Source organism: Lithobates pipiens, unplaced genomic scaffold (assembly GCF_037356315.1).
Source record: "Lithobates pipiens isolate NorthernLeopardFrog02 unplaced genomic scaffold, aLitPip1_a1.2 Scaffold_13, whole genome shotgun sequence".
Lineage (NCBI taxonomy): Eukaryota > Metazoa > Chordata > Amphibia > Anura > Ranidae > Lithobates > Lithobates pipiens.
This window is the reverse complement of record NW_027507718.1, coordinates 411,111,957-411,130,558: the sequence shown is the minus strand read 5'-3', so window position 1 is coordinate 411,130,558 and position 18,602 is coordinate 411,111,957. Positions and strand designations below refer to the sequence as shown.

Sequence of the window (18,602 nt, the reverse complement as noted above, 5' to 3'; positions counted from 1 at the left end):
AATGTAGGGCTACTCATGAGACAGCTTCTCTGAAGGCTGAAGGCAAATCAAATATAGATTCTGAAGGCAAATCAAATATAGATTATGTAGGGTTAGGAGTGGAAGTACGCTTGCGGTCTAATAGTCAGCAATCGGGTTTGTAACAGCGGAACTGTTCCCTGTGTATCTGGGAGCTGACATTTTGCACTGCAAGGCAGTGACAATGCAGCTCAAGGTATAAGGCTAAGCCTTGGGAACTCATGAATCCTTCCCACATAAAACAATGGAAAATAAGAATAAATAAAGCTGGCCAACAATTCTGATAAGCAACTCTCAGTGCTCCACCTATTCACCAATCGTCCAAATGCAGGGTCCAGGTACATTCTCCAAAGCTATTGCTGAGCATATGCAGATCCAGATAGCTGCATATAGAGATCAGCTCCAGCAGTAACTAAAGAGATGTTGGTTGATGAAACTTGCGTTCTTGAAGAAAAAAACTTCTCAGTAGAGTAGACCACCATAAAAAAACAAAAAAACACAGACATGCTGTTAATGGGAGCATCCAAATCCTCTCGTCCACCTATCTCCAAAACCTGCGCACCCCCCCCCCCCCCCCCCAGGAAGTAATATACATTCACACAATATTTGAAATAGAAGCAATTCCATAAAATTCCAATAAAACCATATATTTGGGCAACTCAAGTCTCTGGACAAAAACAACATACATATATAGGATGAGGCAGCTACTTTGGGACTGATCAAAAATGAGTTATAACACAGGCAATGATTTAATCTGAGCAACAAAAGGGTTAAGCAATTCATGGTTATTCATTAAGTCAGTACAGCACAGTGTGCCTTAAAGTGGATGTAAAGCCACTCTCATCCTTTCTAAACTACTGCAATATTGGTAATCTAGAAGGTTTACATGCCTCCTGCACGTATACTTATCTGTCAAATGTCTCCCCTCTGTCCGCTATGAGACCTGAAAAACTGCAGATTTTGTGGGTGGGTCTGTTTTCCAGGGCTCAATGGGTGGAGTTGTGATGTCAGTAGACTCCCCGCCCACCTCTACTCTCCTCTTATCAACATGCATTTTCTCCTGTGTATTTCTTACACTGAACTTCTGCTACGATCACTAACATCCAGTCAAAACCCAGAAATGTCCCCACATTACTTCAGCATGCCAAATCATGCTGAGTTGTGGAACAGCCAATCCTTGCAGAGCAGCAGAAGAAAGGAGTGGGAGGGAATTAAAAAATAATGCACGTCTCTTAGGCTAGTGCACAAGATATGTAAATCACCTGTCACTCACAGCAAGGGGGAGGATTTGACAAAGTTTTTCTCTGTTTGTCAAGATTTATCTCCCTGAACAATAAAAGAGGATTGCTCAGAGCTGGATTAACTCTTTGTGGCAAGACTGGGCTCAAATGATAGAAAATCATAAATTAAATGACATAAAAAAAAAAAATTCGGGTTTACATCCACTTTAAGTATATTTGCTATCTAGGTAAAAAGGATGTAACATTTACTGCATTTCCAGTGGTATGTAAACTTAAAAAAAAATCTGTCTGTAAAATGTGTCTTTCCAATGAAAATGGATTTAAGCATAACATGGGGATAAGTCTGTCATATGGTCACAGCCAGTACAATATCCAACTTCCATTCTTACCTCTGCGAGATAAGTGACCAGGCTGAAGGTTATATCCGAAAAGGAATCGTGGATATATCGACACACAACATTGATCCAATTGGCACAGTCTCTGGAGTAACTGTGTGTGCTGTAAAGGCTCATCATATGGGCCAAATTTGTTAAGGTGGCACTCTTCTCTTCTGCACAAACCTATTACATAAAAACACAAGTAATGAAGGTGGGCAACCTAATACTGCACTACCACCCCAAACAAGATTTGGAGAGTGTTCAATTTTTTCTTTTTTTTTTACATCAGCCAGCTACATTGCTTTACATATTACCAACATATTATTAAAAATTAATACTGTATATACATTTTATGTGTAGGTGTAATGCCCAACTCCACAATTTTATTGTATATCGGATAAAGCAGGGAAAGGTTAGGACCCCTGCAAAGGTTGTGTTGCAAATAAGGAGCTACACCCCAAGAATAGACTCAAACTTGACATGTGTTGTTAACACTTTCCCATTCTATCCAGGGGCAATGCTCTTTAAAGAGGAATTGGTCATGGGGAATAGGAGAGACTGCTTTTTCTCACCTACATCTGAGAGTGCTACTACATTCCAAGCGGTTATTCTTTACCTGAACAAGTACACAGAAAAGGAACTCCGACACTCCTTTACAGCATACTTGTTCTGGGCCTCTGATTCAAAATTACTGACCTCAGATATATCAGACAATTTCAATAGGCAGAAGCCCTCACACTTCTCTAATTGACAGAGTCACCTTAATATTCACAGCATAAAACAGGCAGTAAATCTTTTACAACAGGCAAAAACTAAGGCAGCAACCAACAGCAATTCATCAGAAGCTATTTAATGCTTCTCTGTCTTCAATATATTGAAGCTACACGATAAGGAATACAGTGATTTTCAGAAGCCAAGTATGATGACTCTAAAAACCGTGCATCCTAATGACCCTATACTCTGATTAATTAGTATACTTGTTAAAAATGCTTGGGATAAACAAAGATCAAACAAAAAGGTTAAAACAAAATAAGGCCTTATGCATACTGAGTGTTCAGCCCTGCTGCATGAGATCCTGGTGTGTTCATGTGGCTAGAGGGCACAGGCCCAAGTGCCAGCAGCCTACAAAACTCAGAGGTTGAAAGCTGCTGCGGTTGGATGATGCACTGAGTGGTACTAACATTAAAGTGATATTAAAGTCTCTTTTTTTATTTTAAAAATAACAAACATTTTATGCTTACTGCCTGCTCTGTGCAAGTGGTTTTGCACAGAACAGCCCATATCCTCCTTTTTGTGGGTCCCTCGCCAGCGCTCCTGACCCACCCTCCTGAGGAGTGCCCCCACAGCAGGCTGCTCTGCGTGTCCATTCAGACACGGAGCTGTGGCTCCGCCCCCTCTCTCTCATTGACTCACTGACTTTGACAGCAGTGGAAGCCAATGTCTCAGCCAATGAGGGAGAGTATCAGGACAGCCAAGGCTCTCTATATGTATTATCTGTATTAAGATAAAAAAAAAATTCTACCTTTAGAACCACTTTAAAGCCTCGTTCCCACCAAGTGCAGAAATGTCACTTTTTCTGCACACGTTTGGTAAGGGCACAAAAAAAATTTGTACTTAATGTGCTTTGTTCGCACCACAACACTAGTATCACATGCAGATTTCTTTATGCACAGGAATATGCAACATGTATGCAGTTTTCTGCCCAGAAAAAAAAAAACTAATGTGACATCACCACTGTGGTGTGAACAGGGCACATAACTGATAGGCATGAAAACTGATGTCAATGTGCATAAAAACTGCCTGAAACACATGAAAACTGATGTAAACTCATGTCTACAAGTGAAATCTGCGTGGTTTTCCCATCAGTTTTCATGCACGTATGGTGTGAACGAGCCCTTAAGAACAGTATGTGAACAGGGATCAATGTCCAGAACGCACAGTCTTCTTCCCTGGGCGCATTCCCTCAGAGATTTACAAGCTGCTAGCAGTGGTTGAGCTGAACGGTGTGCCTGTGTCTTCCACCCCCACCAAAAACTCCAGCATATCATGCATAGAGGCTTAATGCCTAGTGTGCATGATGCCTAAAACAAATAAGCAAATTAGAAAAAGGGGAAGACTCAATAGTATTGTTTTTTTTTCTACCACCCTAATAAGTTTCTATGTAAACGTGTTCATGTTTACTGACCTTTGCTATCCTTTCGGCTGTTTCTTTACAGAATGACGTTGGGTTGTCAAAATGCTGAATTAGATGTGGTAATAGGCACAAAATATTAAGTGGAAAGCCTGCCAAAATAGAACATTGTCAGCCACACTGAAAGATAATCACATTACTATATAACAAGCAATAATATCCTTTATTACAACAAACGATATACAAAAGTCTGTAGTCTGACATAATAAGATAATTGTATACTACTATGGTGAACCCTACAGTGGGCCAAACTGGCCACACATTTCACTACAGCTCTGCAATACCCATGAACAGACATGTGCTCGGGTGTCCTCAAGTCTAGCTGAACTAGATATGAGATATTATTTACTCCAATGGGCTGTGGGCTGGGTCATACCCGCTTCACAGGCCAACTCTCTCTTTAGGTGGGATGTGGGGAGGGAATGACCCACAACCCATTGGGAGCAAGAAAATAGCACAAGTTCAGCTAGATATGAGGTTATAATCGTAATAGGAAAAGTGCCCGTTCAGAGTTTGGCTAGAGAGGAGTTCAAAAGGATGCCAAGCTCACCTCTACCCATGAATTGCTATAACACACAAACATCATTTCAGATAATTTTACTAAGTATCAAAAAGGAAACTATTGAGTTGATAACAAATCTGTGCCGATTTAAAAGTACGTTTTGGTGAACTGAATTGTACATAAGTGACATGTACTAAAAAAAAAAAAAATCTTTACGGTTTCATCTATTTAGTTTTAATGCCTCACAATGCCTCAACACAATTTACGACGACGCCAAAGTGTATTTAGGGTGTGCTGTATGCCCAAATATCTTAACTATATGCATGTGTATGTAGCTGTGCTAAATATGCATATACATGGGCAGCACAGTGGCCAAGTGGCTAGCGCTCCTTGCTTAGTAGCGCTAGGGTCGTTAGTTCAGAACCCAACAATGACACTACCTGCCTAGAGTTTGCCTATTTCTCCCTGTGCCTGCGTAGGTTTCCCACGAGTACTCCGTTTTTCTCCCACACTCCAAAGACATGCTGGTAGGTTAATTGGCTCCTGTCTAAATTGGCCCTAGAATGTGCATGAATGAATGTGAGTTAGGGACCTTGGATTGTAAGCCCCTTGAGGGCAGGGACTGATGTAAATGTACAGTATACATGTAAAGTGCTGCTGATGTATATACCTGTAAAAAATTATGTATGCATTTTTTAAATTTTATTAAGGTCACAGGTCCACTTTATGGAAGCATCAGAGATCTAAGTAGACCCCTTGTTTCTCCACTGGGTACAAGAAAAAGTGTCTCCCACTGAGTCAGAAACAGCAGTGTGGCGGTCCCATCCCTAAATATAGAACAAGAAAAACCCCCTGTGTGGGACTTTGGCAGACCACCGACACATGCGATGAAACTGTTAAAATATAATGTTTATTATACAGGCTGATGTGAATTCTAAGTCAAGAATCCACCACCTCCCAGTCAATTAAAGGGGGTAAAGTAAAAATCCCCACCAACGTGGATCCGAACCACAGCCCGGGCTGCATCTGATCTAGGCGTCACGCTTTACAGGGAGGTGGTGGATTCTTGACTTCACATCAGTCTGTATACTTTGTGGAGGGGTGCACTAACTTCCTCATTAGGGACCTTGTCCTTGGGGCCCAACTGCAGCTGCATTTTACATGCTCACATCCTATTGAGGATTGGCTCTATCATGAGCTTTAATTACACTGCATCTCATCTTACTCTCTACCCCTGATGAAAGTTTTCAAGCAAAACTGGAAACGCGTTGGGTTTTGGGGTGTCCTACTTTCATGAGAGCACAAATGTTGTTGTGATGTTCCAATAATAATTTTTTCTTGCATTGTACTGTGTATTTATTCAGATGCTAGTCGTCTGTTTTTGCTTTTTTGTATGAATAAACATTATATTTTAAAGTCCCACACAGGGGTTTTTTCTTGTTCTTGTTTTTCCACTGTGTATAGCAGATTGATATGTGGGAGACAGTCTCCCGTTACTTTTTTCAGACAAATAGTGATGCACTTTGATTAAATAAGGGAAATGCTCAGCACTGAGCGCACCCTGGGTTCACTTAATGCTGAAAGAAGATTGCTAAAGATTGCTAAAACCCATGTCGGATTTATTATACCTACAGAATTAGCACTACAAGTACTACACAAATTGCTGCATTTTACTTTTTTTATGGCATTTCATATACAGGTTTGTATGTCAAGTAGTACAATTTAGAAACTTGGCTGAATAGGAAAAAAAAAAATCAGTACAAGGCACCTACCATTTGTAAAGCTGTCCATAGATGATTCGTTTTTTTTTTAATTAAATTAAAATTTTCTTAATTAGCAAGCCAGTTGATCAAAAAAACACAAAGATAACAAAGTTATTCCCTTATCCACACATATGAGGTTGGATGAAGGAATCCTCCACGCTGTGCTATTGTATTCTGACAGCAGGAGTTCTCTGCTGCCAGAATACACCGATTAGCACTGTAGCTGTTTGGCTGCATGTGCTGATCGAACACACATTTTTCAACATTCCTGTTTGATAGAAATTGATCACTAGCTTGGCTCCTCTCAAATGGGACAGACCATGGATGTAACAAAATCCAACAGGTCCTTGCTAAACTTGCTGAATTTCCGACCAACCATGGCCAGCTTAAAGTGGTTGTAAACCCTTACAAACCACTTTGACCTACAGGTAAGCCTAGATTAAGGCTTACCTGTAGGTCCAAGAAATATCTGATATTTTCCCGAAAAGAGGCACCACTGTCTACGGCGCATGCGCCGTAGACAGCGGCGCGCAGGCGCACTGAGCGCAGCATTCTCAACGACGGAGCTGCCGCGCGTGTCGGCTCCCGTGCGCATGCGCGGGAGTGACGTCATCGCGGCTTCGCCGAATGACAGCGGCGGAGCTGCGAGACCCCACCAAGAAGATGGATGCGGCGGACTACAGGGGACAGCGGCGACTTCGCTGGCTCCTGTGTCAGGTAAGTGACACATAATGGACTACTATGCGATGCATAGTAGTCCATTATGCTTTGCCTTTGCAGGAAATGAAAGAGGAAGTAACACCCATCAGGGTTTACTTCCTCTTTAAAAGTCTCAGTTTAAAATAGGCTTAATGAAGCAAAACAGTAAAGCACAATTACAATTAAGAACTGATAAGCTGGAAGCACAGTACAGATATCTATTAGGCAAACATGGCTGTCTTATGGATCTCCCAGAATTGATATCACCACTCACCACTCAGCAGGGGTGGATCCACTATGGTGTGCTTAGAAACGGTTATAAGCTTGCTGAGCAGATGTACAGTCATTTCCTGTGTAGAAATGGAGGTAAAACCCTTCAAGAAAAGCTGCTGCAAACCAGGGAAATTATTCCACTTCAGTTTGTTCTGCACCGTCTCAATCTTTTCCCGGCTTTCAGACTTATCCAGTGGCAGGTGAGTGAACAGCTTGTTGAGTAACTTAAGAGCAAGTAAATACTCATACTCATAGTCTGACTCCAGCAAGGATGCCGCTATCCAGAAAATAGTAGCCATGAGATTGGTGGGATCAGTAGCAGGCTGCACATCATGAATCCCTCCCTCTCGCAGGGAGGAAAGGCTTCTAGTCCTTGCTAAACTTCCCCCATGGTTTATCCTGCCATCCATTATATCCAGTGTGTTACTCCGCCGCCGGTCCAGACGGCGGTCAACCATTAAACTTAGCCTCAAAGAGTTGCTTCTAGCATTGTTACAGTATGCCATGAAATTGCCACTACTAAGAGGACTTGTGCTTAGATTCAGCTGCCCGGTGCTCTTCCTGTTTGCAGCATTCTTATTGCCCATCATTGGCTCTTGGTATGAGGTGCTACAGAATAAAAAGGAAAAAACTATTTACTAGAAGGATCTATCACACACATCATCTTAAGTAAAAACATATAAAAAAAAGAAAAAAGAAAAACTGCGTTTACATGACATAGCATAAAGAAGAAACAAACCTAATATTAAATCACATTTCAACTGGCCCTATATTTTCTGAGTAATCTGATTTTATTGTGGGTTTTCCGGTGTAACATGTTGAAATTTGACAGTAAAAATCTTTTGTAAAGAATATTGTGTCAATGGCTTTTGTAGTACAATGATTCCTAACAGCAAGTGCGCATTCAGGTATCGGTTAAAGTGATAGTGAAGCTTTGCATTTTTTTTCCATTAAAATAATAAACATGTTATACTTACCTGGTCTGTGCAGTGGTTTTGCACAGAGCAGCTCCAATCCTCCTTCTCCCGGGTCCCCCAGCGGTGCGCCTGGCCACTCCTGCCGAGTGCCCCCAGTGCAAGCAGCTTGCTATGGGGGCACCCAGGCGGGCTCACTCCCAAGCTGCTGCTCTGCGTGTCCATTCACACAAAACAGCTGTGGCTCTGCCCCACCCCTCTCTCTCCTCATTAGCGCAATGCATGTGATTGACACCAGAGCGAGCCAATGGCTCCCACTGCGGTCTCAGCCAATGAGGAGTGAGAGTCCCCAGAGAGGCGAGTGTGAGCCGAGAGTGCACAGGGATGGAGGAAGATCAGGCTCAGGTAAGTATTAGTGGGGGCTGGTTGCTGCACAGAGAAGTTTGTTTGCCTTCATGCATAGATGGCATGAAGGTTAAAAAAAAAAAAAACCTTGAGCCTCTAGAACCACCTTAAAGGCTGAGTAGTTTGTCACAGCTGTGAATTTAAAATATAAAGTCTAGGATGGATTTTTACAAAGTATATGTTGTCTGGGTAAGATTCAGATCTTTTTTGTTACATAGTTAGAAGAGGACATATAGTGTAGGGTGGGAGGGATGGGTGGTAGTAATGGGTTGAGAGAAACTGGCCCTAGAAAGTAAATATCAGAAAAACCAAAAGTGTGAAAGAAGCAAGACACATACTCCAAGATGCATATATGAAAGATTGGAAGCTGTGCATTGCCGCCACCTCCCCCCTTCCCACATGTGGCAGCTCAGCAGGCCCAAACCAGGTATAAATATCAGGTTCTAATTATGCCAACTTAGGGCCAGTTCACATCTATGCAGTACATCGTTTTGGTGTATTGCATTTTAGGTGTGTTTTCAGCACGTTACCCCTGAACTATATAGAACACGTGGTTTGATGAATGACCCACAGGTCATTGACCACATAAAAAAAACCACAAGTTTTGATGTTGGGTTTGGGACATTTTCTACCCCCCCCGGCCACAACCCGGCCCCTTTAGAGTCTAAAGAACAGTAAACTGGCCCTTTGTTTGCAAATCTTGGCAAACCCCTGCATTCAAGCATCCCATGTTTAAAGACTCATGGGGCATGCTAGATGATAACAAAGAGCACACCTCTGTTAAAGGTTTATACCAACAACATGAATAGAGATGTTTTGTATTGGTGCCTGCATTTAATGATTTTAACAGTTAATTTTACAATTTAAAGCCCCCTCACCGCACACCTCACAAACAGCTTTTGGGTATTGGCAGGTTTTACAAGGCATGTCTTTTGTTTGTCTGTAAGGGCTCATATAGACATGCAAAGAAATTTGAGCACCTATTAATGCACCTAATGCGTTAAACAGTACGTTTTTGGAAAAAAATGTGTGCGTTTGCGTCTCATTTAAAAACGCTTGCCAGATGCCCCCTTTGTTGTTTTTTTTATTGCATGGATATTTGTATTATCTCAGCTAGTAATGCTTTCTAAATGCATCTAAAACGTGCCACAAGTAGTAAGAAGTACAATGATCCCATTGCCATGCTGCCTGTAATCTGGTAGGATATAAATTCTAAGATTCCTGGCTGTTAAGAAATGGAGGGGAAATGAGCAACACCACCCAATCTAGAAAGTAAAAATAAAATCAAAAGATCAGAGGCTGTTCCTACAAAGCAACAGAAAGCACTGATGGAATAGGGATGGGGATGAGTTTTCCTTATTAAATCTCCTTAAAGCCATTTGTTTTCCTTTGTTTTGGATGGAGTAAGAATCTTAGTTAGATTTTTATTGCTGTCTGTATCCCCACTGGGGAGATTCAACCTTTGATGATCAGAGTCACTGGGACTTAGAGTGAGGGAAAAATCTAAAATTTTGATTTGTCACAGGAAAGGGAATAGAAGGGGACTATTCTAATGAAGACGGGAATAAAAGATAAAAGAATCTCACAAAACAAGGTTGAACCCTTAGAGAGGGAACAAACAAACTTACTGAGCAAGTGCAGTCAGGAGGTCATAATGCTTCATAGTTTCTGACAATGTGTCAATAGCTGACTCTAGTGTTAGAAGAAGTTCAATGACAAAACCCTAGAAAAGAAGCAAAAAAAAAAATATCAATATTTCACTTATGCAACTCATCCTCATAATCACTGCTAAGCTAAAGTGAGATTTAAAATGGCAAACAGATTGTACATGTACGATAAATAGTTACAAACATGGAAGAAAAGCAAACAGTACCATTGACTTCAGTGACAAAAAAACTCATCATGCACAAATAAAAATCAGATGTGAAGAAAATGTAAAAAGTCCCCGATGTGTAATTCAAAGTAATAAAGGTAGAAAGAGCTACAACCAAGACATGTACTGTCCAGTGTCATATTATCAAAGTGATTAGAACATGTACTGCTGGGAGGTTAAAGAATCATATTCAATAACCTTCCATTAGTGTATCATACAAATAAATATCAATCATAAATTGTAATATTACCTGTGCTTCTTCCCCTGCATCTCCCACTGTCTCTACCAGCCTGGAAAGAACATCTGATAGGGTCTGTGCCGAGAGAGGCTGCTTGAGAGCCCGGAAGATCTGAAACGACCTTCCAGCATAATGGCGGGATGAGCAGGACAGAGCCGTCTGCAGTGCAACCTCACTGAGATGGTGCTCGAGCTGGAACCCTACAAAAACAGGATGAAATAATTACCACTGCATTAAACAGAGACCTATACGTTTGCGACATTCAGCCGTATAACAACTCAGATGCACATAAACAAGGTTATTTATCTAGGTTACCCAGAAGTGCCATATCTGCCTAATGTAGACTGTACCACTGGTGTGCAGCATGTGCTCTTTGACCAGTTTGTTCTAGAATGTGCTCTTTGACCTAAGGGCACAAGTCCCAGAACAAGGCCAGACAAGCATTGGAAAAATCCGATGGATTTCCTTAACCAGAAACTGTAATACATAATAACTAGCAGCCCAGCAACACTCCTGATAGAATCACCTCTTTACACAGAAGTATTACTTGTTTTTTTCTTGTTCTGAACTTGCTGACAATGGCAATAACAATATAAGTTTTATATGTCCGTATATGAGATGGCTGTATTTTCACTGACAGTTGTTAAGTCTGGCTGGTAAACAAACAAAAATCATTGGTTTGCCTCTGCTTCTCTTATATCCAAGCCTACTGTCAATAAGCTAAATCCAGTGGGCAAGGAGTAAAACGCACTGAATGATTGAACAGAACAAGGTTGAGTTCTACTGGAAAGGAGAATAAAAGTTTTTCTTACTAGAACCAGCCTTTTTCAATTGAATAAAAAAGTTTTATGTTCAAAATCCACTGAAATGTTTATATAACACAGTGTATAGACCCAAATCCATTGAAATGTTTATATAACACAGTGTATAGACCCAAATCCATTGAAATGTTTATATAACACAGTGTATAGACCTAACAAGAGTTAATTACTTGTAACTACAATAGTCGACTGCTTGTTCTGTCAGTGCTATAGATTAGAGGTTTCCAAACTTTGGCCCACGGGCCAAACATGCCCCTTTTTTCCTTTATCCAGCCCTCAGGGAACTATTCCTTCCACTGATATGAGGCACTATTCCTCCCACTAACACCAGAGATAGGGAACTAATTTGCCCTCTGACAGCAACTATTCCTCCTGCTTACTCCAAAAATGGGGTAATATTCCTTCCACTGACACAAGAGATAGGGAACTAATTCTTCCACTGACACCAATGATGGGGCACTATTCCTCCCACTGGCACCAAAGATGGGGTAACATTCTTCCAACTGACATCAACGATGGGGCACTCTTCCTCCCACTGACACCAACTAAGGGGAAAATGTTCCTTCCACTGACACCAGAGATAGGTAACTAATTTTCCCACTGATGCCAATAATGCAGCATTATTCCTCCCACTGACTGAAACGATGGAGCAGTTTTTCTCCCACTAACACCAATGATAGGGTACTGTTCCTCCTACTGACTCCAATGACATGGAATTATTCCTCCCACTGAAACCAATGATGGGGCGCCATTGCTCCTACTGAAACCAACCTTGTAATTTTTTTATACTTCCACTGAACACCAAGTCTACGGCATTGTTTACTCTCACCGAAGGCCAAGGCATTTTCTACTCCCACTGGCCACAGTCCAGCCCCCCTAACGTTTGAAGGGCAGTAAACTGGCCCTTTGTTACAAAAGTTTTGAGATTCCTTCTATAAATGAACTGTAAATTACATCTTGATGTGAGTACATCCTACCCAGCCCTAATCATGGACTTTGGATAAAAATAAGCACATGGATACAACCAGTGCAAAATCAAAATATTTGGAATAGTTTACCGAGAATATTTATGAGCAGAATAAATATGTCCCTCAAGCTGGGTGGAATTTTGAACATATATTCTTGGAGAAAGACGGCTCTGAGAAAAAAAAAAGTTAATTTGTTTTGCTAATCATTAGTGGGGTCAAATCACCATTTCTTTTCAACCACACTGATGAGAAAATTAGAAAGAGCTGGATAGAACGTTTTTCCTGAACAAACACATTTTATAATAGTGTATGTCGTTTTCATTCAGGAAAGCCCATTCATTACAAAACCAAAATGTTAAAAACAAACTAACTGTTTTGAACAACAAACAAAAGTTCTGAGACTTTTTGTAAGATTTTTCTTAAATATCTATGTCCAGCTTAAGGCCGGGTTCACACCGCTGCGATGCGGGAACGCCGCGAATCCGCGGCGTTTTCCCGCATCGCATTACTCCCGCCAGCAGTTCACACTGCCCTATGCGGACGGCTGGGAGTGTCAATGATATGTTAATGACACCCCCAGATCCGTCCGCATATCGCAGTGCGATCTGCCGACTCGCACAGGAATCGGATCGCATGGTGTGAACCCCCATGCGATCCGATTCTGTTGCGGACCAAAAAAAGGGTCCCGTGCGAGTTTGCTGCGGGAGCGATGCGAATTCAGCCATACTATCTGTATGGCTGAACTTGCATCGCTACGGAGATCGGATGTGATTTGCGGTGCGAATCACATCTGGATCTCCCCCCGCAGCAGTGTGAACCCAGCCTTAAGTGGTTCTAAAGTCTCAAGGTTTTTCTTACCTTCACGCATAAAATGCATAAAAAACCTTCTCTGTGCAGCAGTTCCCCCCAGACCACCCCCAATACTTAGTCAAGCCGAATCTCGATCTAGCGATGTGCACGAGAGCCTCAGCTCTCCAGGGACTCTCCCTCCTCATTGGCTGAGACCGCACCATGAGTCATTGGCTCCCGCTGCTGTCAATCACGGCCAGTGAGCCAATAAGGGGAGAGAGAGGGGGTTGGACCGAATGTGGCTCTGTGTGTGAATAGACGTGCAGAGCCACGGCTTGGCAACGAGCCTGTTTGGGTGCAGGAGAGAGGGGTCAGGCACACTGGCGGAGGGGACCTGGAGCAGGATCTGGGCCGCTCTTTGAAAAAACATTACACAGAGCAGGCGAGTATGATTTTTATATTTTTTCTAAAAGAAAGCCATTAGAATCACTTTAAGGCTAGGTTTACACTAGTGCAAATTGGATGTGGGTTTCTCCACATCCATTTCGCATGACGGGAGATTGTGCCTGGCTCTCTATGGAGCCAGTTCACATATCTCCGGGGCGGCTGTGGAGCAGCTTGCACAGGAGTCCTGTGCGCCTTTGGCTCCATTTCAGGGCCAAACTCAGGCAAAAATTCATCCCCGATATGGAAAACAGGGACAAAATGGACCCCTGCTGCGAGCTGCGGCCGTCTTAGGTGTGAGCCTAGCCTTAGTGTTAGATAGAACTGACAGCTAACTGCTGTTGTAAGATGAGCAAGTGTAAGGAGTGTTTTAAGTCAATTTACTTGTGGTTGGTACAAAATATGGCAAGGGAAATGTCATATAAATATTTGTCTTAAAACCTAAGAATGTAAAGCAAACCTTGGCACAATTTACAATGTAAGCAACGAGAGAAAATAAATGCCGTCACCTCAAGAAGACCATACATGTAGAGGTTATCCACATTATTTCAGGAGCCGGAAACTTAGGGCAATTGTAGAAAACGTAACCATGTATCTGATCAGAATTTAAACTCTACCATAGACTCACCTGATCTACAGTGCTTGAAAACAGAGACTACATGTTTTAAAAATGCTGTAAGTTGCTCAGCACTTTTTATACTGGGATTTTTTGCAGAAACATCTTCATGATTCCACAACGGTCCTCTTTTCCTAGAAGACAATACACAAATGAGGTCAAAAGGAATGGGTAACATTTACAGAGCATATTGTCAAACATCGGAAAAAGCTAAAGACGTACCTTGATGTAATGAACTCTATGAGGGTTTTCACCTTCTCATCTTGCTCTACAGTGAGATCAACCTCATTGAGGATAGTGGTCTGGAGGTGGGGAACAGTAGTGCTTGTATTCCCTAAGCTTATGCTTGAAGAGGTAGAACTTGAGCTGAGCCCTGAGTCCGTCATAGGGGAAGGCTGGTAATCCGGTATAAAATCATTAATACCTGCAGATAGGAAGCAAACATTTCAGAATATGTTCATGTAAAAGCAGCTTGCTTGTAAGCATTGAAAACGTCCATCGTTCAGGACTTTTCCCCACTTAAAGAGGAAGTAAACCCTTCCAAACAACTTGGACCTATAGGTAAGCCTAGATTAAGGCTTACCTGTAGGTCCAAGCAATATCTCCTAAACCTATATGGTTTAGGAGATATTTGCCCGAAAATGGGCACCGCTGTCTACGGCGCATGCGCCGTAGACAGCGGCGCGCAGGCGCACTAAATGCGGCAAATCCAAGAATGGATTTGCCAAATTTGTCGACTCCCGTGCGCATGCGCGGGAGTGACGTCATCGCGGCTTCGCCGTATGGCAGCGGCGGAGCTGCGAGACGCGACTCCCGTGCGCATGCCCGGGAGTGACGTCATCGCGGTTGCGCCGCTGTGATTCGTCGGAGCTGCGAGACGCCACAAGCAACATGGATGCGGCGGACTACAGGGGACAGCGGAGACTTCGCTGGCTCCTGTGTCAGGTAAGTGACACATAATGAGCTACTATGCGATGCATAGTAGTCCATTATGCTTTACCTTTGCAGGGAAAAAAAGGGGAAGTAAACCCATCAGGGTTTACTTCCTCTTTAATTCTGCTTAACCTTTTGGTGCACAGGTAATTGAAAGCTAAAGCCAACAATTTAGCAGTGTCAGTATATTCTGGTTAACTGGATTATATCGCTACGACTATTTTGCATTACTAAATTTTTTTTTTTCCCCATAATAAATTTTACAAAAATAGAAAAACTTACGGTTTTCCACAGACATATAGAAGCAAAGCGATCACAAGAACAAAATCATGACAAGTAAGCATATCAAAGTTATTATGATCAAGCAATCTCAGAAACGTCTGTGGAGTCAAGACACCAATGGGCCCAAGAATTCTAATAATTTTTTATGTATTATTTTATAACAAATAAGTCTGCTATTTGGTATATTGTTTTAATAAAAAACGTTGTTTTGTTTTTAATACAGATTGACAAATGTTTACATTCGTTTTATTTTTGAAATGGGCTAAGCCCTTGTTCACACCTGTGCGATTTGTCATGTGATTTGTCAGTTCAAAATTGCATGACAAATTTCACCCCATTGCCGGCAATGAAACTATTCAAATTGTTGAGACTCCAGTCGCAGCGACTTTTTAAAGAGGTTCCTGCACTACTTTTTTGTGATTTCATTGCGTCTTGCATTGACTCCTGTTAAATGAAATCTCAAGCCGCAATAAAATCGGGAGGGCCAAAAATTGCACTGATCTGCAGCTTTGAAATCGCAATGCAGTAGCGTGATTTCAAAGCCGCACTGGTGTGAGCAAGGTTTATTTTTTATGACTAAACCCGTATGCCACGTACACACGATCGGAATTCTCGTTGGAAAAAGCTCTGATGGTTTTCCTGTCGGAATTCCGACGGAATTACTTTCAAACTGTCTTGCTTACACACGGTCACACCAAATTCCGACCGCCAAGAACGCGGTGACTTACAACACGTACAACGGGACTAGAAAAAGGAATTTCAAAACCTAGTAGCCAATAGCTTCCTATCTCGTAGTTGAATCTGAGCATGCAAGAGTTTTTGCGTGTCAGAATTGCATACACACTATCGGAATTTCCGATAGCATGTTCTCAATTTTCCAGATGGAAAAACATTCTATCAAATTTTTGCTGGCGGGAATTCGGCCAGCTAAATTCCGATGGAGCATACACAAGGTCGCATTTTCCGATGAAAAGCTCTCATCAGTCTTTTGCTGGCCGAAATTCTGATTGTGTGTACACGGCATTAGTCTGCATGGGATCATAATGTCATAGCTAACATATTGATCACAGGATCAGGAAACTCTGTCTCTCCTTAGGAGAAACCAGAGCTGTCAATTACGTACCTGTCTGACAGCTAGCAGCTGCAAACAGCGTCACCCAAATGTGTTAAATAAGTGATGTAAATTACCTTTCCTAAGCACAGGGCATTGTAAAGGGGAAAGTTAAAGAATTTAAAAAAGGCAAGCTTTAAATGCTGCTTGTCTACTGCGTTTAGTAATACTGCATACTGTCTGAAATAAATAGCAGTTTAAATATCTTGTCTTAATCTTATGCCAAGCGGCCATGTGAACATACAGCTCTGGGTCCTGAGCAGCCTGGTGAGAACCGATAATGGCACTGAATACATTGAGCAGTGATGTCACTTCTCCAGTGCCAATGCTCTGGACTTTGCCTGAATTTCCTCCCACCAGCCGCCCAGGACCAGAAACTGTTCATATGACCGCTGGGAAATAAAAAAAAAAAAAAAAAGTTTTTACACTAGTATTTATTACTAGTTTACACATTGTATGCAGCAGGTAGACAACATTTAAAGCTTAGGCAATACACAGCTTTTCCTTCAGGTTGTAGTTGGGAAGCAGTTGAAGCAAACCTGTTGAAACCCAGTGAAAATTATTAACCTTAAGGCTGCTCTCACACTGAGGTGTTGGCAGTAAAGTGCTGCTATTTTTAGCAGCGCTTTACAGTCATTTTAGCGGCGCTATTCGGCCGCTAGAGGGGCACTGAAACTAGTGGCCGAGAAAGGGTTAAAACCGCCTACAAAGTGCCACGGCAGCAGCGATGTGCCGGCGACACTGCCCATTGATTTTAATCTGCAGGGGCGCTTTAAGAACGGTGTATACTCTGCTGCAAAGATGTGGCTTGCAGGACTTTTTTTTACCGTCCTGCAAGCACACTGCTCCAGTGTGAAAGCACTCAGGCTTTCACATTGGAGTGAAAGGAGAGGCTCTTTACAGGCGCTCTTTTTAGCGCTAAAGTGTGAAAGCAGCCTTAGTATAAGCAGTGTTGAAACAATCTGTATACTCTTGAGATGTAGACAGCTGTATGCAAAACTTGTTTTTTCTTGTGAATTGTGAGCCCTGCCCTACCTCCTAAGCCTTCCTATTCAGTGAGGCCAATCATCACAATAAAGCCCTCTACACACCCCGGCCGGATGTCGGGCAGCATCGACCGGTCTAATAGAAACCAGCTGACATTCGTCCCATGTGTCATGCAGTTGTCGAAGGAGCATGATTGAAAAAGGTCTGCTGACCAGCGCTCTCAGACCAGAGTGTTTTGGTGAGGGGGCAAGGGTTCGCCTTCTCTTTTTTTTTTTTAAGACTGCCTGTCATGTCACTGGGGCAAGGTGTTTACAGCATAATTGCATGGGTTGCAATCAAACTGCAAAACAGTTCAAGAAACGTTGCTGCACAAGTTACATCCTGATTTGCGATTGACCGTGTTGCTAATTTGCTTGATAAATGCCCAAGACCCCCAATGTATCTTTACCTGTAAAGGAGTACTCCAGATGCGCATTGCTTTTGACAGTCAGCACTCGTGGCTCATTACATTCCCTGTTCCTGAGGAGGATAGATGCCACACTCTGAACACTGGTGTTAGGTCCCAGCACGATTAATAAATGTAGCAGGAGGCGCTTACAATGCTCATACACCTCAGGATGGTAATGATCAAACCCTATAAACCATAAAACATACATGAAAACATTTTTCATAGTATTTGTCAGTAGATCAGCTGATCTTTCTTGAAAGCACATATGTAACATGTGAGTAGAAGTAACCATTATTACCAATGAAGATGGCGTGCAGCAAGAGATGAAGGTATCCCCCCCACTCTACTTTCACACTGTGATCAATGATGAGGTCTGTCAACAGGATCACTGCAATGTTGCACCTAGATAGAAATTGAAGTAAATAATTATGTTATGCTACAAACAGAACATGGATTTAACATACAATAATAATAGTTTTAAGGACCAGCTAATAGCACTATTATATTATGTGATGGATACCTATGCAAACATGTGCCAGGAGACGTGGTTTCTGGCAGATAATCCACAAGAGGTGACCAGCAGCCTCCTGAGGGTGGAAAGGGTAGTGGTTCTCCTCGATTGTATTCCATCACTTTGAGACGCCAGTTAGAGAACAAGGGCATTGAGTCGCCTGCAATACAAAAGTAATAATAATGTTACTACCTTAAT

At 42.1% G+C, this 18,602-nt stretch overlaps 1 protein-coding gene across 9 annotated transcripts in view; it reads right to left on the bottom strand.

The window, feature by feature from the left end:
• The window catches only part of FRYL (FRY like transcription coactivator), a 471,518-nt gene that overhangs the window by 46,580 nt on the left and 406,336 nt on the right, over positions 1-18,602 (bottom strand). For all 9 annotated transcript variants that reach the window (XM_077477518.1, XM_077477512.1, XM_077477513.1 and 6 more), the window contains 10 exons: positions 18,414-18,564; positions 18,192-18,295; positions 17,894-18,079; positions 14,355-14,556; positions 14,145-14,266; positions 10,507-10,694; positions 10,012-10,106; positions 7,066-7,673; positions 3,822-3,919; positions 1,649-1,819 (listed from right to left, as the gene is read on the bottom strand). In XM_077477518.1, coding sequence (XP_077333644.1) covers positions 1,649-1,819; positions 3,822-3,919; positions 7,066-7,673; positions 10,012-10,106; positions 10,507-10,694; positions 14,145-14,266; positions 14,355-14,556; positions 17,894-18,079; positions 18,192-18,295; positions 18,414-18,564 — 1,925 coding nt within the window. The remainder of the gene's footprint in view (positions 1-1,648; positions 1,820-3,821; positions 3,920-7,065; positions 7,674-10,011; positions 10,107-10,506; positions 10,695-14,144; positions 14,267-14,354; positions 14,557-17,893; positions 18,080-18,191; positions 18,296-18,413; positions 18,565-18,602) is intronic.